Genomic DNA, 27153 nt, shown 5'->3' on the forward strand with positions numbered 1-27153 from the left:
TATGTATAACTGACTCACTTTGTTATAAAGCAGAAACTAACACACCATTGTAAAGCAATTATACCCCAATAAAGATGTTAAAAATAAAAAATAAAAAAATAAAAAAAATTTAATAAAAAAAAAAAAGAACAAAAAACCCCCACTTTCTCTGATTCATTTGCATATTATTATGTCTTTATACTTTCCTGTTTTAAAAAATAAAGTTTTTAGCTTGGAATAATTTTAGATTTTCAGGGGAGTTTCAAAGACACACAGATCAATGGAATACAATAGAGAGCCCAGTAATGAACCCACACTTATATAGGCAATTAATCTATGACAAAGGAGGCAAGAACACAGAATGGTGAAAAGACAGCCTATTCAATAAATAATGTTGGGAAAACTGGACAGCTACATGCTGAAGAATTGAACTGGAGTACTCTTTCATACCATGCACAAAAATAAATTCGAAATGGATTAAAGACTTGAATGTAAGACCTGAAATAATAAAACTTCTAGAAGAAAACATAAACAGTATGCTCTTTGACATCAGTCTTAGCAATATTGTTTTTTGGATATGTCTCCTCAGGCAAGGGAAACAAAAATAAACAAATGGGATTTTATCAAACTAAAAAGCGTTTGGACAGTAAGGAAACTATCAGTAAAATGAAAAGGCCACCTACTGAATGGGATAAGATATTTGCAAATGATGTATCTGATGAGTTAATATCCAAAATACACAAAGAACCCATACAACTCAACATCAAAAAAACAACCCAAATAGAAAATGGGCAGAAGACATGAATAGACATTACTCCAAAGAAGACATACAGATGGCCAATAGACAAATGAAAAGATGCTCAACATTACTAATTATCAGGGAAATGCAAATCAAAACCACCGTGAAATATCACCTCACACCTGTCAGAATGGCTATTAACAAAAGATGCCAAATAACAAGTGTTGGCAAGGATGTGCAGAAAAGGGAACACTCATGTAATATTGGTGGGAATACAAACTGGTGCAGCCACTATGAAAAATGGTACAGAGATGCCTCAATAAATTGAAAATAGGACTACTCTATGATCAAGCAATTACACTCCTGGGTATATATCTGTAGAAAACGAAAACACTATTTGAAGAGATACATGCACCCCTATGTTCATTGCAGGATTATTTACAATAGCCAAGATACAGAAAACCCAAGGGTCCATCAATAGATGACTGAATAAATAAGCTATATATATGATGGAATGTTACACAGCAATTAAAAAGAATGAAATCTTGTCATTTACAACAACATGGATGGACCTAGAGAGTATTGCGCTTAGTGAAATAAGTCAGACACAGAAAGACAAATACTGTATGATTTCAATTATATGTGGAATCTAAAAAACAAAACAAATGAACAAACATAGCAAAACAGAAATGGAGTTATAGATACAGAGAACAAACAGGTGGTTGTCAAAGGATGGAGGTTGGGGGAAGAAATGGGTGAGGGAGATTAATAGGTACAAACGTCTAGTTCCAAATTAAATGAGTCACAGCTATGAAATATACAATGTGGGGAATCTAGTTAATACCTATGTATGGTGACATTGTAACTACACTTGTGGTGCTCATTTTGAAATGTATAGCACTACCAAATCACTATGGTGTGTAAGAGGAACTAACATAGTGTTGTAGGTCTATCATACTTCAAAGTAAACAAAGAAACAAACTCTTAGATCAGATTTGTGGTTCCCAGAGGAGGGAGGTGTGTCGGGGGGGGGGGAACTGGATGAAGGCAGTCAAAAGGTACAAACTTCCAGGTAAGATAAACAAGTACTAGGGATGTAATGTACAATATGATAAATATAATTAACGCTGCTTCATACATAACACCATATGTTATACATGAAAGTTGTTAGAGTAAATCCTCAGAGTTCTCATCATAAGAAAAATTTTTTTCTATTTCTTTGAGAGGATGGATGTTCACCAAATTTTTGTGATAATTTCATGATGTATGTACGTCAAATCATTATGATGTACACCTTAAACTTATACAGTGCTGTATGTCAATTATATCTCAATAAAACTGGAAGAAAACAGCAGCAGCAACAACAAAGCTATATTAATCAAGATAGTATGTTAATGGTATTAAGAAATTGATCTAATTTAACAGAATACAGTTCAGGGGAACATAAACAAACAAACAAATAAAAGGTTTTTAAAAGTTAACATCTTTTGGTAGTATATATAAGTCCATGCCACTCTCTCACTTCAGCATAGGGAGATCAGCTCGGTTCTTTGTGACCACCTAGACAGGTGGGATAGGGAGGGTGGGAGGGAGATGCAAGAGGGAGGGGTTATGGGGATATATGTATATGTATAGCTGATTCACTTTGTTATAAAGCAGAAACTAACACACCATTGTAAAGCAATTATACTCCAATAAAGATGTTAAAAAAATGGTAACATCTTACAATAGTATGGTACATTTGTCGAAACTACGAAAACAACATTGGTGCATAACTATTAACTGCACCCTAGACTATTTGGATTTCACCAGGTTTTACACTTACTGTTGTTGTTCCAGGATATTCCACACTGCATTTAGTCATCATGTCTTCTTAGTTTCCTTTGGCCTGTGACAGTTGCTCAGTCTTTCATGACTTTACTTGACCAGTTTTGGGGAGAATTGGTCAGGTATTTTGTACAATGTTCCTCAAATTGGACTTGTCTTTGTTTCCACCATCATAAGTACAATGCTATTAGTGTTTGGGAAGAAAACTACAGAGGTGAAGTTCGTTCCTTATCACAACATATGAGGGGTTACATGATATCTACATGACTATTCATTGGTGATGTTAGTCTTGATAATTTGATTAAGATAGTATTCACCATATTTCTCCACTGTAAAGTATGGCTTTCCTCCTTTCCAAATCCTTCTTATTCCGTGGGTGTGAGTCACTAAGTTACACTCAAGCAGAGTGAAGTTCAAGCTCTACCTCCCAGAGAGGGAAGTATTTACTTAAATTATTTGGAATTCTTCTGAAGAAAGACCTGTCCCTTTTCTTTCATTTACTTATTCATTGATCATCCATTTATATCAGTATGGACTCATCTACGGTTATTTTATACTTTGGGTTGTAATCCAGTATCACACTATTTGTTTTGTTGATCAAATTGTTCCAGTTTGGGCCATTGGAGGCTCTTTTAGGTTAGCTCCTCTGTCCCCTTGACATTCCATCATCCTTTTGATTTTTGAGTACTTTCTTTCTTTCTGGCTTCAGGCTCATCTTTTCTTTGTCCCATCCTTCTAATTAGGCATTTTTCTTAGGAGTCCTGGTTTATTTTACTGGAGAATGGTATTTAGAAACCAAGACCTATGTGCTGGGTGTGCTCATTGCTACTCTGTATCACTGCTTCCAGCCAGGACCTCTCAGCATAGGAAATATATATTATGTATACTAACCTATATGTGTGTGTATATATATATATATATATATATATATATATACACATCCATCTCTGTGTGAACACACAAACACACACACAAAATGGATTGAATTATGTCCCCCTAAAATCCATATGTTGAAGCCCTAACCCCCAATGTGATGGTATTGGTATTTGGAGATGGGGGCCTCTGGGGAAGTACTTAGGTTTAGGTTATGAGAGTGATGCTCTATGACGGGAGTAGTGCCATCATAAGAGGAGACACCAGAGATCTTGCTCACTCTCTCTCCACCATGTGAGGACACAGTGAAAAGGCAGCCATCTGCAAGCCAAGAAGAGAGCCCTCACCAGAACATGAACATGCTGGTACTCTGATTTCACACTTCCAGCTTCCAGAACTGTGAGAAAATAAATTTTTTTTGTTTAAGCCACCCAGTCTTTGGTATTTGGTTATGGCAGCCTGAACAGACTAAGACAATACATAAACATATATATATACTAATGTCTCCAACTCTAATCTAGTACCACAGTATTCATTCTAGCCTTATGCTTTTGTTTATGTTTAATTTTTCCCTCTGTCTTTTTTCAATTTATAGATTGTAGGTATCTAGTATTAGTAGCTGTCAGGGGGCTGGAGATATATCTTACTGGAATAGACATTTACTCTAGATATGGATTTGTCTTCTGTGCCCACATTGCTTATACCAAAATTACCATCCATGGATCTACAGAATGGTTTATTTATCATCATGGTATTTTACACAGCATTGCCTCTGATAAAAGAACTTACTAAAGGGAGGAAAAATAATATTCATTGTATATCAGTCAAGGTCCAGTGAGGAGAGAGACATTATAGAATTATTTGAACAGGAAATGTTTAACATTAGGAATTATTAATTATAACATGGAATTGAAGTCATGAGTGATTGGCTAGCAAGAGGTACATGGAACTCTGGAGAATATAGAAAGAGTAGATAGAAAGAGCAGTTACCACCCCTAGGTGCTGCGCTAGACTCATGAAGATGAAGCCTTCACTCACAGAGGTTAGATTCAGATTTTATTGGAGGGAGCATGGCCAACAGAACTTTCTGGAAATCTGACCTATGATCTTGCTAGAAATCCATCTTCTCGGACAAGGGTTGGCAAACTTTTCTGTAAAGGCCAAATGGTAAATATTGTAGGCTTTGTGGGGCATACAGTCTCTGTCACAATTACTCAGTTCCGCAGTTGGAATGCGAAACTTCCCGGTACTGACTAGAGGAATGGTTGTAGCTAGGTTTCAGTGAAACTTTACAAAAACACCTGGTGGCTCGATTTGGCATGCAGGCCTCCTCTAGAGTGTCTGGGAGTTCTGTTCAAAGGACGATGTCTCACTAGAGGAACTCTGCTACAAAACAGCCTAGAGGGGAGAGGGGAGTATTGGGGAAAGCTGCTGGCTGCTGAGTGCTGCTTGGAGCATGATGCTGGAGAAGCCCACACTGCTAAGGGAGCTGGGTGCTGAGGAAGCTGTGCATGATGCAGGAATCACTTATTTGTCCAGTGCTTCCCCCCAGCCCCCAAAAAAAGGCCTTTAGAATTCTATTATGTTTTATATTTACAGTATTTTCATTCCTATAATACATTTGTCTCTCACAGCTCATGTTTATTAATAAATTATTAAATATTCCTTCAAAAAAAAACCCTTACTTCACAGCAAGTTAAATAGTACAATATGCCCATGCTTATGAAATTCACTTGTCTTAGCATATCCCCCGTTATCCTGAAGCAGCTATCCTGAAGAACAATGAAGTGGCCTTTAATGACTTGCAACAATGCCAGCTAGGAGGCAATACCTTGTGGGGCTGAAGAAAGGTCCTACAGGATGCTCTAAATATGCTTTAAATCAGTATCCAATATGTGGTGCTGTTTCTCCCATAGCCGTGATTCACAAGTCCAAGAAAGAAGATGGAAATGGAAGTAGCCCACTCACCACGGACCAGAGTGATCCGTTAGCAAGTTTTTTGCTTTCCTTCCCCATGAACTTAGGGTCTATTGGTCTAGAGGTCTTAGTTCCAAAGGGAGGAATGTTTCTACTAGGAGACACCACAGTGATTCCACTGAACTGGAAGATGACACTGCCACCCAACCACTTTGGGCTCCTCATGCCTCTGAATTATCAGACAAATAAAAGGGTTACTGTACAGGCTAGGGTAACTGATCATAACTACTGAGAGGGAAATGAGCTGCTATTACACAATGGAGATAAGGAGAAATATGTTTGGAATACAGGAGCTCCCTTAGGGTGTCCTATGATTACAAGTCAATGGGAGGCTATAGAAATCCAATTCAGGCACGACTGTTAATAGCCCGCTCCTTCAGGAGTGAAGTTTTGGGTCACCCCACCAGACAAAGAACCACGACTAGCTGAAGTGTTCGCTGACAGCAAAGGGAATATGGAATGGGTAGTGGAACAAATAGTTATAAATACCAGCTACAGCCATGTGGTCAGTTGCAGAAATAAGGACTGTAATAGTTGAGTATTTCTTCCTTATTTTGTTATAAATGTTTGTATACGTATATTAACCAAATATTTTTGTTTTCTCTCCTATCTTATCCCTTTATCACCTAAGATGCATTAATAATAATTAACTTTACATCACAACATTGAAATGAAAGGATATCAAGGAGAAGAGTGACCATCACCCAAGGACTTCACATCCTCTTCTGGGGAAAGGATGTTTTGAGTTGTATTTGGGATAGTTGTATCACGTTATGTGGGAGTACTCCTTTTTTATTATCTCTACTTAGAGATTAAATACAGTTTAAGGAGATGCGTATGGGTGCCAAGTTGACAAGGGGTGGACAGTGATGGTCTTATTTATATGTCAACTTGGCTAGGCTACAGTTCATAAATCAAACACTAAACTAGGTGGTGTTGTGAAGGTATTTTACAGATGTGATTAAAATCCATAAAATCTTAGGTAATCTTGATGGGCCTGATTCAATTTCTTGAGAAGCCTTCAAAGCAGAGTTGAGGCTTCCCTGAAAAAGAAAAAAATCCCCACTGTGGACAGTAGCTTCAGCCCTTACCTGAGATTTACAGCCTGCCCTTACTGACAGCCTGCCTTATGGACTTCAGACCTGCCTTAGCCAGTTCCTTGCAATACACCTCATAATACATACCTCCTACTGGTTCTGTTTCCCTGGTTGTCCCTGACCTACACAATCCTTCACCATGCCACATGATATAATAAAGAAAGATCCTCTTTCCATCCAATAGCTAAGGGTTCAGATTCAAGGTTAAAGGATTAAAGCTTGCACACCCTATTTACCAAAAGAGAAAATGCCAAATAGCAAAAGCAACACAGAAATCAATCCTTTCCACCACTGGAGAAAGAGAAAAACAAAGGAGTTGAGTTCAATATAAATTTTTTTTTCTGTAGATTATCAAAAATTAGCACCGTTTCACATGTAATAGCCAGTTCTTCTGAGACAGGCATCCACCTACAGCAAACCACCACAGGATAATCAAGATCATAACCATATCTGCAGACACTTTATGATCAAAAGGTATGCTCAGAAACAGTCATTATTTCTTTTCATCTTACCTTCAATAACCCCCCAGTTACCCGATCTACCCAGAGTTCCTGAATACACACTTCTACAAATAAAAGAATGCCTTGATTTTTAAACTTTTGCATTTATATGTGTTTGTCCTCTGCATATTCAATTGTCCTGAATCCAACAATCAGTTTTTAAACTATATCTAGGCAGTTAGAAAAGCCACCCGAAGCTACTGTTAATTAAAAATAAAAAAACTTTTACGGCACCTAAAAACTTTACATCCTTTCAGAGAGAACTGTTGGGACTGCTGAAAACAAGAATAAATTAATTGATCTAATAATCACTAGTCTTAATCTTGCTGCCTCCATTCTTTTATAGGCATATAAAAGTCTTATATGCCATGGTGGGGGCTTCCCTGGTGGCGCAGTGGTTAAGAATCCACCTGCCAATGCAGGGGACACGGGTTTGATCCGTGGTCCGGGAGGATCCCACATGCTGCGGAGCAACTAAACCAACGTGCCACAGTTACTGAAGCCCGTGCGACTAGAGCCTGTGCTCCGCAAAGAGAAGCCACCGCAATGAGAAGTCCACGCACCGCAACGAAGAGTGGCCCCCACTTGCAGCAACTAGGGAAAGCCTTCTCGCAGCAACGAAGACCCAGCACAGCCAAAAATAAATAAATTAAAAAAAAACAAAAAACGTAGCATGATGGTGTACTAAGGACACAAAGAAAATAAATCAGAATCAGTCTTTTAGTTATTTATTCTCTACCTGTGTTTCATTGTTTTCTTAGAACCTTTTTTCCAATTGATTGTGTAAAATTCAATGTATAAAATTTAAAAAAGGACATTTAATGTATCCTTAAAAAAAAAAGTCTTATATGCCAACGTGACGCTTTTGGTAAAATGCTTTTGGCCTCCATTCATTTTGTCTTAGCTCTTACTCCCTTTTCCCTCTGCAAAATATCTTATGTGCAAATACTTCAACTGTACAGATGAAACACAGCAATATGTCACAGATTCCTTTCATAGAAAAATATTATGTATTTGTAGAGAAAAAGAAGGACTCAAGAATGGACATATTTTATCAACTAGGTCATAATATCCAGAAACAGTCCTTTGTATTCTACCAAAGATTTGATATGATAATTAAATCTGCATTTGTAGGCTTCATACTAATCTGTATTTATTGGGGCTTGCAAAAAATGCTAAAAAATAAATGATATTTTTAAACCAACTGACACCTCTAGCACAACTGTTTTTCTCTCTCTCCTGGGAAACAATGTTCACTATCCAAGATGCCACCTCTGTTCCATATTGTGACAAGAACCCATATGTTTCAGATTGGAACAGGACAGGCAGTTACTGTCTAAAAAGAAATCAAATAGCTCTTATTCTAAATAAATCTGGGAATGAGGTTATCAAAGCAAGCTGCACTGAAACTTCCAATTCCCCAATCCCGCTAATATTGTTGGCTGCGAGAAAATTACTTTCACAAAGATTTGTGTAAGTATGTTAAAGCAAAGGTGGAAAACCACCATGTTATTCATTTGTGTGCAGCTGATAAAGTGTAAATATTTATACAATTCATTATCCAGCTCCTTGTATTTAACCAGTGGTAGAGGTAATATTCTTCAGGAGATTTTTCTAATTTCTGTAGATGATGCTCTCTATCCTCTACCCACATGTACATATAAACCAGACCCTGGGAAAATGCTATGCAGCCAAATAATCTAACACCCTGAAAAATCTATGACTTGCCAGTTCAGAAAATACTTATCCCACAAATTCATTATGTTCTAAGATGACAAATGTGATTTAAATTATCCAGAGCCAAGAACATGTAGATATCACACATGAAGCTAATTCTAAGGATATGCTATACAAGGGGCAAAGGTTTGCCTTTTCCTATTTGAGTGCTATCAATCTGCAAAGTAACAAAGCACATGCAGACAATAGCTTGGGAGAACTCTAAGTAGCCTTATGTTTCAATCTATAGCTATTATTTGAAAACCTGTGTTTGTGCTAAGGGTAGAGAAGGGAGGTACACTAGTATGGAAAGTAAGAAGGAAGCTTTGCTCTTGAAGGCTATGTAAGGTCATGGTAAGGCACGGATAGAACAGGCACCAGACTGAGGGATGTGCTTCCATCCCCATAATGCTTAAAATTAAGAAAAAGGAAAACTGGGTTTAATAAATTATATATTTATCACCAGTTTATCTTTTAAAATTTTTTGGTTATATAGTTTTTAAAAATAAAATTATTCACCAGGGAATAGGTCTCATAAATAGAATTTGAATAGTATTTGCTCCTGCTTGTCATATCATTGTATCTGTTATAAATACAGAATGGGATGCCATCTTGGAGAACTAAGCTTTAAAAAGCAATTCCCAAGTACAGGAAGGGGTAAGAAAAATCTTGAGGAGCAAGACAGAAAGGCTGATGCAGTCTGAAAGCAAGCAAAGCTTTGTACTATCTCTTTTGTTCTTAGCTATCTTTATTTTGAATATTGAAAAATACTAAAAATGAAGACGATTTTTTAAAGTTTTACTGAGATAAATTTAAATATATACTATAAAATTCACCCATTTAAAGCAATTCTTAGTAAGTTTAGTAGGTGCACTTAGGAAGTGCAACCATCACCACAATCTAACTTTATAACAGTTCCAACACCCCAAAAAGAAACCCCATGCGTTTTGCAGTTCCTCTCCATTCCCACCACCTGCATTAGGCAATCACTAATTTACATTCTTTATTTATAGATTTGACTTTTCTGGACATTTCATATAAATGGAAAGACACAATTTGTGGTCTTTGTGATGACCTTCTTTCAGTTAGCATGTTGTCAAGGTTCATCCTTGCTGTAGAATGTATTAATATGTGTTCCTTTTTATTGCCAAATATTACATTGTATGGATATATGACATTTGTTTACCTATTCACCAGCTACTGGACATTTGGCTTGTTTTTACTTTTCGGCTATTCTGAATAATGATGCCATAAGCAGTCACACAGAAGTCTTTGTGTGGATGTATGTTACCTGGGAGTGGAATTGTTGGGTCATATGGTAATTTTAAGTGATGATTTTTATATTTATCAAAAAGGTGAAGGATTTAAAAAGATTAAAATGTGGGTCTAGAAGAAAGTACTGAAGAGGAAAGAGATTTTTATATTATAGCTCCAAAAAAAATTGAGAGAAGATATGAAGATCACAGTCTAATCCCTGAAAATTTCTCTATTAGCAAAGCTATGTAAATTCAACTAATAGGACAATTTTTTCTCATTTTACTTTAGTTATGCTTTATGCTGCAATGTCTCTGAGCCCTATTTTACAGTTTTACTGATGATGTCTAATGTGTCTAAGGTAGACAGCAGTGATCCCCACCCACGTTAGTCAGACATGTTGTTAAAGAATTTTGAGAGAGACAAATGTTCTCTTTTTGCATGAGCAATTCTTTAGGCCAAAAGGTTATCTATGAGTTACAAAGAGCAAAGAAATGAAGAGAAGTTAGAAGGTAGGAGAAGATAATCAGAAGGGGAGTTGCTATGCCAAAAATAATTGTAAAATGATATTGTCAAATTGACCACCAAAGTGGCTCTAGCAATTTGCATTCCTACCAGCAGTGTATCAAAGGACCTGTTTCCCCACAGCCTTGTTAACACTTGATATTATTAAACTTTTCAGTTTTACCCATTTATTGATTTAAAATCAGCTTAAATTCATCTTAAAATCTTACTTTTGCTGTTTTTAATTTCCATTTTTCCAAGATTAGTTGTGAGAAGATTTTATATATGTATTGGCTATTTGAGGTTTACTTTTCTGAGAGTTGCCTATTTGGGGTAGTTTATCTTATCAGATAAATCAGAAATTCGGGGGAATTTCTACATTATAGATGTAATACTTCTTATTCATCATCTTTTTTTTTTTTTTTTTTTGTGGTACGCGGGCTTCTCACTGCTGTGGCCTCTCCTGTTGCGGAGCACAGGCTCCGGACGCACAGGCCCAGCGGCCATGGCTCACGGGCCCAGCCGCTCTGCGGCATGTGGGATCTTCCTGGACTGGGGCACGAACACGTGTCCCCTGCATCGGCAGGCGGACTCTCAACCACTGCGCCACCAGGGAAGCCCTTATTCATCATCTTTTGATGACTTCTTCCTATACCTTCTTTTGAGGCTATTCCAAGCATCCTCCTACCAGATGCTATCCTTACTGTCACCATTTTTAGTAGATGATCTCCCTTCTTACTTTACTGAGAAGATTGGGATCTTACAAAAAACCCATTCCACAAATATTTTATAGGCACCTACTATATGCTGAAGATACAATCTGCATAACATGTATAAGATATATCAACTGTAACACATATTGTGATCTATGCACTCATGAAGCTGAAAGTTGGGTGTTGGTGTGTGGGACTTCAGAGTACTGAAACAGGGAGCAATGGGAGACACGCTTTTTACATAGGGTGATCAGGAAAACACCCTCTCAGGAGATGATATTTAAGCTCTCATCTAAATAGGTTAATAGAAGGAAGAAGAGGGTTAAGAGTGCTAAAGGCAGCTATACATATGATGCAGCATGCACTAGAAACTGAAAGAAGACCAAGGCCAATGGTTGGAACATAGGATGCAAGGAAGAAAGTGCAAAGTCAAGATAGTAGAGCATAAAGTGCCCTAAAGGCCATGGTAGGAAGTTTGAATTTTAAATAAAACGGGTGTAGGGATGACTACGTGTTTAAGACACAGAGTGGTATGAGATGAGAAAAGTAGAAGCCAGATCATGTAGAACACTCTAAGCCAGCCAAGGAGTTCAGATTTTATTCTTTGTGCACTGAGGGCTTTGAAGAGTTTAAGGCAAGAAAGTAGATTGATATTTTTGAATGATTTTTCCAGCTGCTGTGGAAAATGGATTGTAGGGGTGGTAAGAACAGAAATAAATAAAGTGGACTACTTAGGAAACCTCTGCAGAAGTCCAGGCTTGGACTGTGGTGGGAGGAGTGCATATATTTTGGAGGTAGAACAAAAACAAAAGAATGTGCTTATAGATTGTTTGGAGGGGAGAAGGAAGGAAGGAGAGAAATCAAGAACATTTTTTGACTTGAGCAACTAATATTAATTCTTGAGATGGCGAAGTCTGGGATGGGGTGAATGTGGAGTGGGTGGTGGAAAAAGGCCACAAGATTTGTTTTAGCTTTGTGATCTGTGAGATGTCTATCTGTGAGACAGTCTAGTGGAAGTTGTGTGGACAAGATCTGTGGGTTTAATGCCTTGAGGAAAGGTCAGGCCTGTAGAGATAAATTTGGGAATTATTAGCATATGGATGATATTTAAAGTCAAGGGCCTACATAGGGAGAGTGTGTAGAAAGAAGAAAGAAGGTATGGGTCCAGGTACAAGCAGAGAAAGAGAAGCCAGCACAAATAATTGAGAAATTGACAAGTGATTTGAATTGATCCCCCTACCTTTTCTAGGACTACACTGCATTAATTATGGAATTTCTGTAATCTCTTCCTTAACTAGCCACTTCCCCAAGATTATAAAAATGTTTAGGTCATTCCTATTCTTAAAATTATACTCCCTCCACCAAATTTCTTTCCAAAGTACCATTTCTGCCTTTTCTCCTTTGTTTCCATGACACTGCCCCAGGCTGTTTCTTTCTCAACTTTTCACATTGTCATTTTTCTTCTTTCAGATTCCCACATGTAGGCATTTTCTAAGGTTCTGTTTACATTTCTCTATAAACTTTTTCCCAGAAATTAGCATCTTTTCTCACAGGTGCAACATCAATGCAGATGACTCCCAAATTTAAATCTTTAAATTCAATTTCTTTTAGGAAATTTAGATCCAAATTTCTACTTACATCCTCCCCCACTCCTGCCCTTCCTCCTCCCCCTCCTCCCCCAGGCAAAGATAGCTTTGCTGGAAACCTGTTTAATAATCATGAACTGTTAGAGATGGAAGAAACTCTTAGTAAAATCCAGTTTAACTCTCATTTACAAGGCAAGAAGATTGAGGCACACAGCAATATTTTTAAAGCCACACGGCTAATTATTAGAAAGACTAAAACCTGGAATTCTTGATTCTTATTCCAATGGTCTTTAAATCAACTTAATCTTCTTCATCACAAAATCAGTTCTTTTTTCTTAGTTTTTTATTATTCCAGTCACACAGGTCCATAATCTTTGGCCTGAGAATTAAACCCTTTCATAATCTAATCTAATTTACTAATGTAATCTTTGGATTCATTTTCCCTAACTCTTCTGGTCATACTAAAGCATACTTACTGCTGTGCCTCATTGTGTGATTTTCTTCCTTTACTCAGACTGTTTCCATGTCTTCTCCCATCAGAAACACACACACACACACCTCTCTATATATCCCATAGCCTATCAAAATTCTACCCTATATTTTAGGATTTATTTTAAATATTACCTCTTAGAAAAACCTTTTTCTTAATTTCTTTGTATTTCTTTCATAGCTCTTCTATTCTTTATAGATGATAAATATTTGTATATTTGCCTTACTCTACTGTTAGGGGCTTCTTACATTTCCTACAGTACTTAGCAAGCCAGATTTTTAAAAATAATAGGTGTTTAATAAACTTTTTGTTGAATTGCTCATTATTATATGAAAATACAAAAATGGTCATATTTTTAGGAATCTGCAGATTTACAAAACTAATGTTAGTTTATAAGGGTCATCTCTGCATAGCTGACGAACAAACATCAAGCAAACTAAAAAACAAACCAGAGAACCTATGAGCAATCAGAATTGCTCGTGACTTTTTAAGTCTTTACCATCTTTCATGTGACAGTTACCTTCCAATGGTTTGGCTCAGCTGTGCTCTACTATTTGCTCATATTTGTCATTCAGGCCTCACATATTATTGATTCCCATTCTATAGCATTAATGCAGGAAAGCAGCAATGTGAGCTCCCTTGACTGTGATTCTTCCCACAGATAATAGAAAATAAGTTGCAATTAGATTTTGGTAATTGTATATAATTAACTCAAAATGAGCTGTTAATTATAAAAAATATGTTTTTCACTTCCTCATTATCTCATTTATTTTAGTTCCAAATTCTTAATGCCTCACTTGAGTGATTTAATATTTTAAATACACAGAGCATTTTTAATACTGAGATAATTTAAATTTCCAAATAAAGAAAATTCAGCTTAAAATTAAATTTTTATCTAGGGAGTTCTACTGCCAAAATCAAAGAGCCTGCAAGGTAGAAAAAAGGTCATTTCCCATAACAATGCTTGATTACATTTTTTAAAGTCAGCAGACATTTTCATTTAAATAATTCTACAAAGCCTGCTCAAGGCTGTACACTATTCTCCCTGGACTCATCTCTACCTCTTTCTTGGGTTTGGCTATCATTTCCATAGCCAAATGAATCAAGAAGACAAATGAACTCATTGTCTCTACTTCTTTTAATCTCACATTAGCTTAAATAATTTAAGGGCTGCAGAGTGACAATTCTTGGCTTCCCAATGACCGTCAGACTTCAGAAACAGTTGCCAGAGTTTCTTCAAACCCTTATACTACATATTAAAATTTTAAAAGATCTATGATCTTATCGAAGACATATTAGGGAAGACTTTTTTTGGAAGCAGTGCATAGTCTTACCTTATTTTTGTCATAATTATTTGAATGTAGGACATGCATGCCCAGATGCACTACAGTTTAAAGCATGTCCATCTCTTAGATTGGAGCACTAGTTTCTAAAGCATTTAATACACCTACCTGACTAACAGTGATGAAAACTTGCATAAATTGCAAGTGTGAGTATGAATTGCTATAACCTTTTGGAAAAGAAAGTTAGCATGGATTATTATAATTGTAAATTATATAAAATAGCCTAACATAAAAATAGCCTTTGACCTAGCAATTTCATTTTTGGAAATTTATCCTAAAAAAATAAAAGTACCAGAACACAAGAATGTAAGTACAGTCATGCTTATTAAAGCATTCTGTGCAGTGGTAAAGAACTTGAAACAATATCAGTGTCTGACAATACAAGTGCTGAATAACGTACAGTGTATATTATTTCATGTTTCTATAGAAACCAGGAATGATTATCCATTTATAGGAAATAAGTTAGAATTTGTATTAACTTTGTATTGCCAGTATAACAAACTACCACAAATTTAGTGACTTAAACAACACAAATTTATTATCCTATAGTTCTGTAGGTCAGAAGTCTGACACAGATCTCACTGGGTGAACATTGAGGTGTCGGCGGGTTCTATGTTCCTTTCTGGAGGCTGTAGGGGAGGATCTGTTTTCCTTGCTCATTCAGGCTGTTGGCAGAATTCTGTTCCTTGCAGTCTGAGGACTGAGATTCCCACTTCCTTGCAGGCCAGCAGATGAGAACTGTTCCAAACTTCTAGAAGCTACTTATATCCCTTGGCTGGTCATACATCCTTCCTCCATCTTCAGAGCCAGCAAAGGCAGGTTGACGCATTCTCTGCTTCATATCTCTCCTCCTCCTTTGTCTTATCTCTCTGACACAGCAAGGGAAGGTTCTTCATTTTTCAGAACTCATGTGATTAGACGGAGCCAATACAGATAACCCAGGATAATCTCCCTCTCTCAAGGTATGTTCCCTTGATCATAACTGCAAAGTCCCTTAGCCACATAAGGTAACATATTCAGAAATTCCAGGGATTAGAACACCGATGTCTCGGAGGAACAATTATTCTGCTTACTACAGTTCTACATCTAAGAACCTGACAAATGACCATTAAAGCACCATTAAGTGGAATAAAAAAAGATTAACAAGTAATGTGTTCAGTTTGATCTCAAATGTATATAGATGTTTATATACATGTAAGCATAAAAAAAGTATAGAAAGATAAACACACCCCAAAACAACAAATCAAGCCTTGGTAAATTTAAGAAAACTGAAACGGTATCAAGTATCTTCTCAGACCACAATGCTATGAGACTAGATATCAATTACAGGAAAAGATCTGTAAAAAATACAAACACATGGAGGCTAAACAATACACTACTTAACAATGAGATGAGCACTGAAGAAATCAAAGAGGAAATCAAAAGATACCTAGAAACAAATGACAATGGAGACACAACGACCCAAAACCTATGGGATGCAGCAAAAGCACTGAAATTGAAACTATGATTAAAAATCTTCCAACAAACAAGAGCCCAGGACCAGATGGCTTCAAGGAGAATTCTATGAAACATTTATAGAAGAGCTAAGACCTGTCCTTCTCAGACTCTTCCAAAATATAGCAGAGGGAGGAACACTCCCAAACTCATTCTACGAGGCCACCATCACCCTGATACCAAAACCAGACAAGGATCTAAGAAAAAAAAAATGTCATGAAGAACCTAAGGGAAAGACGGGAATAAAGACACAGATCTACTATAGAATGGCCTTGAGGATATGGCGAGGGGGGAAGGGTAAGCTGTGACAAAGTGAGACAGTTGCATGGACATATATACGTTACCAAACTTAAAACAGATAGCTAGTGGGAAGCAGCCGCATGGCACAGGGAGATCAGCTTGGTGCTTTGTGACTACCTAGAGGGGTGGGATAGGGAGGGCGGGAGGGAGGGAGATGCAAGAGGGAAGAGATATGGGAACACATGTATATGTATAACTGATTCAGTTTTTTATAAAGCAGAAACTAACACACTATTGTAAAGCAATTATACTCCAATAAAGATGTAAAAAAAAGAAGAATCTTAAAAGGATTTATAAGTACTTTAAGCTAGTAATTCTGCATACATTAAAAATGTATGTACAGAAATGTTCCTCAAAGCATAATTTATTGTATAATAGTAAAACCTTATATTATCCAATAATAGGCTTACTGATAAATATTGAGTAATATTCATCACATGATAGATATTTGTTAAATGAATTAATATCATGTTTTCATAAAAAAGGACATCAGAAACTGGGATACACAAAAAAAAGCAAAAAATAAAATTCTGTATATGCATAATCCCTATTATGATACAGAAATTATTATTATGAAAGAGAGAGGGGAAAAGGCCTCATAGGATTGTCTCTGAATGGTAGGATTATGAATGATTTTTATTTTCTTCTTTACACTTTTCTATATTTTTCAAAAATTTATAATGTGAATATATTTATTCATATATTCAGAAAACTGGATTCACCAATATGAAGCTATAAATATATACCAACCATATCCTTAATATCTGTGTGCTACATATTTTGCCTTCACCGACCACCCAAGTTTACCTTGGTCCAGAGCCACTCTCATTCATATCCAGCCTCAGCTCTCCGGGTTTAGTAATGTCTTTATTAGCAACCAGTTCTCTTGACTTAAATACAGCTTGAGTTCTTAACCTGTAAAAATAAATTTAGACATAGAAATAGAAATAGAACAAACAATACTAAAATTAGTATGGAACCACAAAAGACCCTGAATAGCTAAATCTTGAGAAAGAAGACCAAAGTTGGAAGCATTACATTCTCTGATTTCCAACTATATTACAAAGCTATAGTCAAAACAGTACTGGCATACAATTCAACACTAAAACACCAAATAAACAGGTTAAAAAAATGGGCAGAGGATCTGAATAGACATTTGTTCAAAGAAGACATACAGATGGCCAACAGGGACATGAAAAGATGCTTAACATCACTTACCATCAGGGAAATGAAAATCAAAACCATAATGAGATATCACCTCACACCTGTCAGAATGGCCATTATCAAGAAGACAGCAAATAACAAGTGTTGACAAGGATGTGAAGAAAAGGGAATTCTCGTGCACTGTTGGCAGGAATGTAAATTGGTGTAGCCGCTATGGAAAACAGTATGGAGATTCCTCAATAAATTAAAAATAGAACTATTATATGATGTAGCAATTCCACTCCTGGGTATTTATCTGAAGAAAACAAAAATGCTAATGATTCAACAGAAAAGATACATGCGTCCCTGTGTTCACTGCAGCATTATTTACAATAGCCAAGATATGGAAGCAACCTTAGTGTCCATCAACAGATGAATGGATAAAGAAGATGTGGTATATGTATATAATGGAGTATTACACAGCCATACAAAAGGATAAAATCTTGCCATGTGCAACAACATGGATGGACTTGGAGGGTATTTTCTAAGTGAAATAAGTCAGACAGAGATAGATAAATACTGTATGATTTCACTTATATGTGGACTCTAAAAAACAAAACAAATGAACAAACATAATGAAACAGAAACAGAGTCATAAATATAGAGAACAAATAGGTGGTTGCCAGAGGGGAGAGGGGTCAGGGTAGGTGAGAAATAGGTGAGGGAGATTAAGAGGTACAGTACAAATTTCCAGTTGCAAAATAAATGAGACATGGCTATGAAATGTACAGTATGGGGACTATAGTCAATAATTATGTAATATCTTTGTGTGATGACATATGACAACTAGACTTATTGTGGTGATCATTTTGAAATGTATAGATATATCAAGTCACTATCTTTTTTTTTTTTTTTTTTTTTGCAGTACGTGGGCCTCTCACTGTTGTGGCCTCTTCCGTTGCGGAACACAGGCTCTGGACGCGCAGGCTCAGCGGCCATGGCTCACAGGCCCAGCCGCTCCACGGCATGTGGGATCTTCCCAGACCGGGGCACGAACCCGTGTCCCCTGCATCGGCAGGCGGACTCTCAACCACTGCACCACCAGGGAAGCCCAAGTCACTATCTTATATACCAGGAACTAACATAGTATTGTAGGTCAATTATACTTCAAAAACAAACAAAGAAACAAACTCATAGGATAAAAAGGTGAGATTTGTGCTACCAGAGACGATAGGTAGGGAGAAGGGGAATTAGATAAAAGTAGTTAAAAGGTACAAACTTCCAATTATAAGATAAACAAGTACCAGGGATGTAATAAACAACATAATAAATATAATTAACACTGCTGTATGTTATATATGAAAGTTGTTAAGAGAGTAAACCCTAATGGTTCTTATCAAAAGGAAAAAACATTTTTAAAAAAAATTTTGTATCTATATAAGATGATAGATATTCACTAAACTTATCTTGGTAGTCATTTCATGATGTATGTAAGTGAAATTATCATGCTGTACACCCTAAACTTATACAGTGCTGTATGCCAATTATAGCTTAATAAAACTAGAAGAGGGGCTTCCCTGCTGGTGCAGTGGTTAAGAATCCACCTGCCAATGCAAGGGACATGGGTTCAATCCCTGGGCCAGGAAGATCCCACATGCCACGGAGCAAGTAAGCCCGTGTACCACAATTACTGAGCCTGCGCTCTAGAGCCCGCGAACCACATCTTCTGAGCCCATGTGCCCCAACTACTGAAGCCCGCAGGCCTAGAGCCTGTGCTCCGCAACAAGAGAAGTCACCGCAATGAGAAGACTGCGTACCACAACAAAGAGTAGCCCCAGCTCACCGCAACTAGAGAAAGCCCGTGCACAGCAACAAAGACCCAATGCAGCCAAAGATAAATAAATAAATAAATAAATAAATAATTAAAAAAAAGAAACTGGAAGTAAAAAGAGTAAATCAGAAATAAATAGAAGTGAGAAAAATACTAAATCAAAATACAAAATCAAATGAGTGAGTATACACACCCACACATACAAACTGACATATAAACAGTCACAAAGACCAATAAAACAGAATAGAAAACCTGGAAATAAACCCTTGCATATGTGGTCAAATAATCTTTAATCAGGGCACCAAGAAAACACAATTGGGAAAGGATAGTCTCTTCAATAAATGGTTTTGGGAACAATGGACAGCCCCGTGCAAAAGAATGAAATTAGACCAGTATCTTACATGTTACACGTCACATAAGAATTAACTCAAAATGGGTTAAAGACTAGAATGTAAGACCTAAAACCATGAAACTCCTAGAAGAAAACATAGGTGGTAAGCTCACTGATATAGTCTTGGTGATGATCTTTTGGAGCTGACACAAAATATAAAGGCAACAAAAACCAAAAATAAATAAGTGGGACTACATCAAACTATAAAGCCTCTGCACAGCAAAGGAAACCACCAACAAAATGAAAAGGAGACCTACCAAATGGGAGAAAATATTTGCAAATCATATATCTGATAAAGGGGTAATATCCAAAATATATAAAGAACTTACATAATTCAATAGCAAAAAACCAAACAATCCAATTAAAAAATGAGCAGAGGATGTGAATAGACATTTTCTCAAAGAAGGCATACAGATGGCTAACAGGTACATGAAAAGATGCTCAATATCACTAATCATCAGGGAAATGCAAAGCAAAAGTACAATGAGGTGTCACCTCATACCTGTTAGAATGGCTATTATCAAAAAGACAAGAAACAACAATTGTTGGTCAGGATATGGAGAAATGGGAATCCCTATATATTCTTGGTGAGAATGTAAAGTGGTACAGTCATTATGGAAAACAGTGTGGAAAATCCTCAAAATTTAAAAATAGAACTACCATATGATCTAGCAATTGGGTATTTATCTTAAGGAAATGAAATTTGTATCTTAAAGAGATGTCTGCATTTCCATGTTCATTGCTGCATTAATCACAATATCCAAGATATGGAAACAACCTAAGTGTCTATTGACAGATGAATGGATAAAGAAAATGTGAGATACACACACACACACACACAGACACACACAGTGGAATATTATTCAGCCAGAAAAAAGAAGGAAATCCTGCCATTGCAAGAGTATGCATGAACCTAGAGGACATTACGTTCAGCGAACATACCAACATACCAAAATATGTGAGACTAACAGTGCTGAGAGGGAAATTTATGGCACTAAATGCTTCCACTAAAAGAAGAAAAGTATCAAATCAATAATCTAAGCTCCCACCTTAAGACAGAAAAAAAGAAAAAGATAAATCCAAAGCAAGCAGAAATAAGGAAATAATAAAGAAATGAATGAATTAAATAAATGAGACCTGTATTATCTTGATACCAAAACCAAAGTCAGTATAAAAAAAGAAAACTACAGACCAATATCCCTCATACATATTGATGTAAATATCCTTAACAAAATATTAGTAAATAGAAATTTGTAGTATATAAAAAGTATTATACACTATGACCAAGGAGATTTATTCCAGGGATACAATGCTAGGTCAATATTAAAAGGAACTGTCAATGCAACCCACCATATTGGCAGTCTAAAAGAGAAAAATCAAACAATCACGTCAATTAACACATAAAAGGTATCTGACAAAATTCAACAGTCATTATGGAAACTTTATATCATCTACAATAAAAGAAATCAAACTTCATCAAAATTGAAAACTTTTGCTTTGTGAAAGATCCTTTTTGAGACTGAAAAGACAGGCTACAGACCAGGAGAAAATACTTGCAATCCACCTATCTGACAAAGGACTTATATCCTTTGAATATATAAGGAACTCTCAAAACTCAACAGGAAAACAATTCAAACAATTCGGTTGGAATATGGCAAGAGATATTAAAGGGACAATTTACCCTAAAAGATGGAAGGAGGGCAAACTAGCAAATGAAGAGATATTCAATATCACTAGCCATTAGGAAAATGCAAACTAAGACGACAATGAAATATCACTACACACAGATTAGAACATGTCAAATAAAAACCTGTGACACTATCAAATGCCGGAAAGGATGTGGAGAAATGATCTTTCATACGTGACTGGTAGAAAAGTATTTTAAACTTAATGTGGTGTAAGTTAAGTATGATCTTATCATAAGATTTAGCAATCTTACTCCTAGTTTTCATTTGTAGAAACAAAAACCTTAGGCCACACTAAAACTTGTATTAGAATATATAGCAGCTCTATTTGTAGCAGAAAAAAACTGAAAACAACCAATTGTCCTTTAACAGATAAATGGTTAAACATATCATGGTATATCCATATCGTGGAATAGTACTCAGAAATCAAAAGGTACAATATATGCGACAACCTAGATGGATGTCAAGAACATTATGCTGAATGAGAAAAGCCAATATCAAAATTTCACATACTGTATAATTCCATTTATATAACACTTTCACAATAACAAAATTATAGAAATAGACAACAGATTAGGAGTCTCCAGGGGTTAGGGATGGGGGCGCAGACAGTGACTCTAACAGAAGAGTACAAAGGAAATCTTGGTGGTGCTGAAATAGTCCTGTAGTTTGATTGTGGTGGTGGTTACACAAATCCACACACGTGATAAAATGGCATAGAAATACACATGCACACTGTACCAATGTTACTTTACTAGTTTTGATAATATATTACAGTTGTATAAAATGTAGTCATTGGGAGAAGCTGGTTTTTGCAACTTCTATCAATCTAATTATTTCAAAATAAAAAGATTTTAAAAATCTCTATACATATGCATAAACGTTTACAATTTATATACACAAAACTTGTTCAAAATCTGTGTTTCATAGCTCTTTCATCTAAGCTGGGGTGATCAAGAGAACAATAAAGACTTTATTATCATTATGCAGCAGTATTTGAACATACAGTCCTGTTCACATGAACATGATGCCTAGTCTAAAATTACCCATTCTCCCCTGCTAGACTGTGACCTCTTTAAAGATCGCACTTGAAATTTTTTTTACCTATCCCAAGTACCTAGAACCATTCCTCACATAACATAGGCATTCGATAAATGTTTGTTGAATGAAGTTCTCAGGAGAGAATACACATTAACTGGAGTATTAGAGATTGGGGTCATAAAATTGAAGCAACATTTCAGCCTTTGGTTACAATCTTGTTACAAGAGACTTCATTTTCACTTCCTTTAAAAGCCTTCAGATTTCAACAATGAAGAATAAAACTGTCTGATCATGAAGAGAAAGAGGAAGACCACTTTTGCTTCCTAGAAGAGTCAGTATTACACTGAAGGAAAAATGTCAAGATGGAACTTTCAAAGAAATTAAAATTTAAAAAATATTAGGCAAGATCTGAAAATGAAAGAAAATTAACTCCAAGAAGTAAAAGAAAATAACACTAGTATTAAGTGTGTCTGTATAGGATCTATGTGTCTAAGGATGCGTACAAAGGGGAAATGGTATGTTTGACCAAGGAGGAAATGGCAGGGAAAGACACGCACGCGCACACACACACACACACACACACACACACACACACACAATTCCCTATGAAAACTTGAAACTTATTTTTAAAAAAAGACATAAATGCCATATTTTCTTATGTTTAAAATACAATTGTGTCTGATTTACTACTATTTTTAAACTAAGATAACAAACTTTATGACTCTGCATGTAAAACTATGCTGAATACTACATGATATAAAACAGGACTTTAGCTTTTGAAACATTGTTCTCAGGGAAAAATTGTTAGAGGAAGAACAGTTTAAATGTAGGTAAGTATAAGAAACTGGTTATTGAACAGGCTATGCTTCATGACCAGAAAAGACTGAATTTAGAAGGTTCCCATCATTTGTTGCATGGAATGATGACAGCTAGCCACACTTCGGTCTGATTTCACATCCTGAAATCTCATGCTTTTACTTAATGGTAATATTCTCTACAATGACATCAAACAGCAAAGGATTGTGTGTAACGGTAATATTTAAAAATACTGTCTTTCGAATCCAGCAAAAATTATACTGGACTGCTGAGAAGTAGATATTCTAAGCTAACATTTTGGAAGACATTTATCTTTCAAGTCTTCCCCCAAAGACAGTGCAATTTACTTGCAAGTCATAGCTGCTGTGCATCTTGAGCAAACCAAAGTCCCGAGGAACTTCTGTTCCTACACATCTGTTATAGTAACACAGCTGTCATTTTATACTGTGTTCTCCAAGCTATAGATACTGCTGAAAGAACAGGCAGGACTCACCAGTTATAGTCCAGTCGAGACTGATGAAGCTGCTGCTGCTTTAGGAGTAGTTTTGTCTCCTGCTGGGCCAGTAGATGCTGAAGGCGTTCCTTTTCAATTTCCAGCTCCATTTTCTGAAGCATGAGTTGCTGCCTTCTATCTTCTGAGAGCTGCTTTTTGACATCAGTTTCACTAGGCTGCAGTGCCCCTTGGCCACGCATCGGAGATGTCCAGGAAAGCCCACAATACCTGCATGATTCCAGATGTGTCTTGGAATATTCAGGGACCATGTTTGTCGGATGGCTCTCACGAACATGATCCGCATTTTCAGAAAGTCTATGACCACAACACTGACTAGATGGAGTAGCCTTAAGGTGTTGGCATTCCTTCATGTTCAGGTTCTCTGGTGGAACTTTCTCTGTAGGGACTGCATCTACTAGTTTTTCCCCTGGGGATCCATAATTACATGTTCTGGTCTCTGATGGCACCTTGTCCACATCCTCTTTGGGATAATGAAGGGCTGCTTGTTTCGAAGAATTACTCCTAAATTCCGCAAGGGATTCTGAAGCTGAGTCCTGATTTGCAGACTTAGGCCTTTGCTCGGTTTGAGTGTGGGTTTGTGGTTTGGCTACACTCAAGTAGGAACCATCCAGTTCCACAGATGAAGACCAGAGAGTGCTTTTCCTACTGGATACCTAAAAGGAATCGCAAGATCACTTGTCAAATAAGAGCACAACAGGAGTTCTTTTGACTTTTCAGAAATCAGTGATATATGTTTACCAAGACAAAGCTGTGTTTTTGGCTTCTTAATTAATAAATGATGGTAGTCACATAGCTAAACAGACATGTGCCATAAAGCTAATCTCATTTTCAAACAATCTACATTTCAGTAAATCCACAAGGATGAGAAAAAGAAAGTGTTGCCACTCGCTGCTTAAGCAAGATTTCAGGAATTGCAAATAATGGGGTATATAGCATCAACTCTGAGAAGAAGAAAACCATGGAATGTTAATGCCTTAAAATGTTTAATTTTGAATACTAAGCCAAGAAATCCATTCAGCCACCTTAAATATCCTTTGATTGGCCATTACATAGCATGAGATTTGATGTAGAACATTTCACCTTATACTGAACAGGATGTTAGTTACTGCTAGAAATTTGATGAGTTCTTATAAATATCTTTACAGCACACAGATAAGACCAAGCACTTTCCACAAAATATGATTCTAATCAAAAGCAGTTATTTAAATACAAAACATATTTAATTTCAGCTGTAAACATAAGTGATTTTTCAATTAAGTTGTTCAAGTGATTATAGTCTGATAGAACTCAGGCAGAAAGGAAGAGTTGCAAACTACCTTTGACAGGCCAGTAGAGTGAGCTTTCCCACCATTTTAGCCTCAACCCTGTTTCATCAAGGAGAGCAAAACTTAGTTTATATCAATGACTCTCAAACTTTAGGATGCATCAGAATCACCTGGAGGGCTTGTTCAATGTGAGTTGCTTGGCTTACCCCCCAGAGTTTCCAATTCAGTAACTCTAGAGTAGAGTCAGAGAATCTGCATTTTTAACAAGTTCCAATCTGGAACCACACTTTGAGAACCACTGGTCTGTACCACGGTCCATTGGACTGCTCCTCTGTCCCTCTTTTAAGGACCACTTTGATTACATCGGGCCTACCCATGTAATCCTGGCTGATTTCCTCATCTCAAGATCCTTAACTTAATCACGTCTGTAAAGCCTCTTGTCATACAAAGTCGCTTGTGCCATATAAAATGACATTTACAGGTTCCAGGAATTAGGACATGGACATGTTTGGGAGGCTATTATTCAGTTTGCCCCAACTTCTTTTAAAGTAAGAACTAATTCATAAACAGTTGAGATGGTTATGTATTCCATAGAGACATGTACTCTATGAATAATTGAGATCCCTAGCAGAGGGGGAAAAAAAATCCCACCAATTTACTTTGCAATAGTTGAAAATGATGAACTGATTGGTAAAAAGTGTCACCTAACATATATATAGCAATGCAATTTTTCCTCTCCTATGATAAAAGGGGGCTATTACAATGACTCTTTTAAGATTTTGAGTTTCTAAAGCAATGTTAAAGGAGTTCTGTTTAAATTAGAATGAGCCACATCTGGGGAGATGACTTGGGCCTCTTCAAAGAAGCCACGTAATTTTATATGCTGAGCAGATGACACTGAGCAGATGACAAGCTACATAAAAGGAACTAGTCCTAGGGCAAAATGTATGATAAACTACCTCATTAAAAAAATTAACCTTATTTTACACCTAAAGGAAAACTCTAGTCCACATTCATCTCCCCTATTCTGAACTTCTGTAGCACTTATTGTCAACAGAAATAACATTTATCACCTGCTATTTTATATGATAAACCATCTTTTTATAGATTATACTTTTAAAATGAGAAATAATTTTTTTAAAAGTCCAGAAACTTAAATCAACTATTTTATGTCATCACATAGTTTCTAATCCATGTATCATTAATGTAACAGTAGATAGCATGTATATATTATTTTATATTCTCATTTTTGTTCCTTAACATTATTTACATATGTGCATTTTTAGGTATTTATATAGCTTACACTTACTTCAATGGTGTTGAGTGTTACATTATTCACAAATGTCAGGTATTTGGAATATTTCTAAAATATTTTGTAGTTAGCTTTTATGTTTTTGAGAGGCACTACAACTTAATGATTTCCATGCATGCTTTGCTCAAAGAGAATACTGCTTTGCCAATTACCTGCTGGGTGACTGTGCAACTTGGTAGACCGAGTTCTAAGATGGTCCTCAAGATTCCCATCCTTTTGGTGTCCCCACCCTGTATTATCTCCTCCCCTTAAGTGAGGGTAGAACTTGTGAATATGATCAGATCAATCCTGTGGTTATGTTACCTTATATGGCAAAAAGGACTTTGCAGATGTAACTGAGGCTCCAGCTGACTTTGAATTAATAAAAAGGGAGATTATCTCACGCGGGCCAGACCTAGTCAGGTAAGCCCTTTAACAGAGGGTCTGGTGCCCTCCCCAAGATCAGAGATTCTCCTGCTGGCCTTGAAGAAATAAGCTACTGTGTGGTGGGAGGGCTTTTTTTTTTTTTAAGATTTTATTGAAGTAGAGTTGATTTACATGTTGTACTAATTTCTGCTGTACAGCAAAGCGACTCAGTTACACATATATATTGGGTTGACCAAAAAGTTCGTTCAGTTAGTGAATACATTGTTCAATAAAATTCTTGGTGAAAATGAGTCTTTTATTTTTACTCAAAACCGAACGAACTTTTTGGCCAACCCAATATATTCTTTTTCATATTCATCATGGTTTGTCACAGGATATTGAATATAGTTGCCTGTGC

The 27153-nt window shown here is 36.5% G+C and overlaps 1 protein-coding gene across 1 annotated transcript in view; it reads right to left on the minus strand.

Moving 5' to 3' along the window:
- LOC112413459 (protein hinderin-like) overlaps positions 1-27153 on the minus strand; it is a gene marked incomplete at its 5' end in the record, with an annotated part of 223289 nt that overhangs the window by 107095 nt on the left and 89041 nt on the right. Inside the window, 2 exons of the mRNA XM_024765408.1 lie at positions 17200-17307; positions 23793-24466. Coding sequence (XP_024621176.1) covers positions 17200-17307; positions 23793-24466 — 782 coding nt within the window. The remainder of the gene's footprint in view (positions 1-17199; positions 17308-23792; positions 24467-27153) is intronic.

This window comes from Neophocaena asiaeorientalis, unplaced genomic scaffold (assembly GCF_003031525.2).
Source record: "Neophocaena asiaeorientalis asiaeorientalis breed wild unplaced genomic scaffold, Neophocaena_asiaeorientalis_V1.1 scaffold886, whole genome shotgun sequence".
Taxonomy (NCBI): domain Eukaryota; kingdom Metazoa; phylum Chordata; class Mammalia; order Artiodactyla; family Phocoenidae; genus Neophocaena; species Neophocaena asiaeorientalis.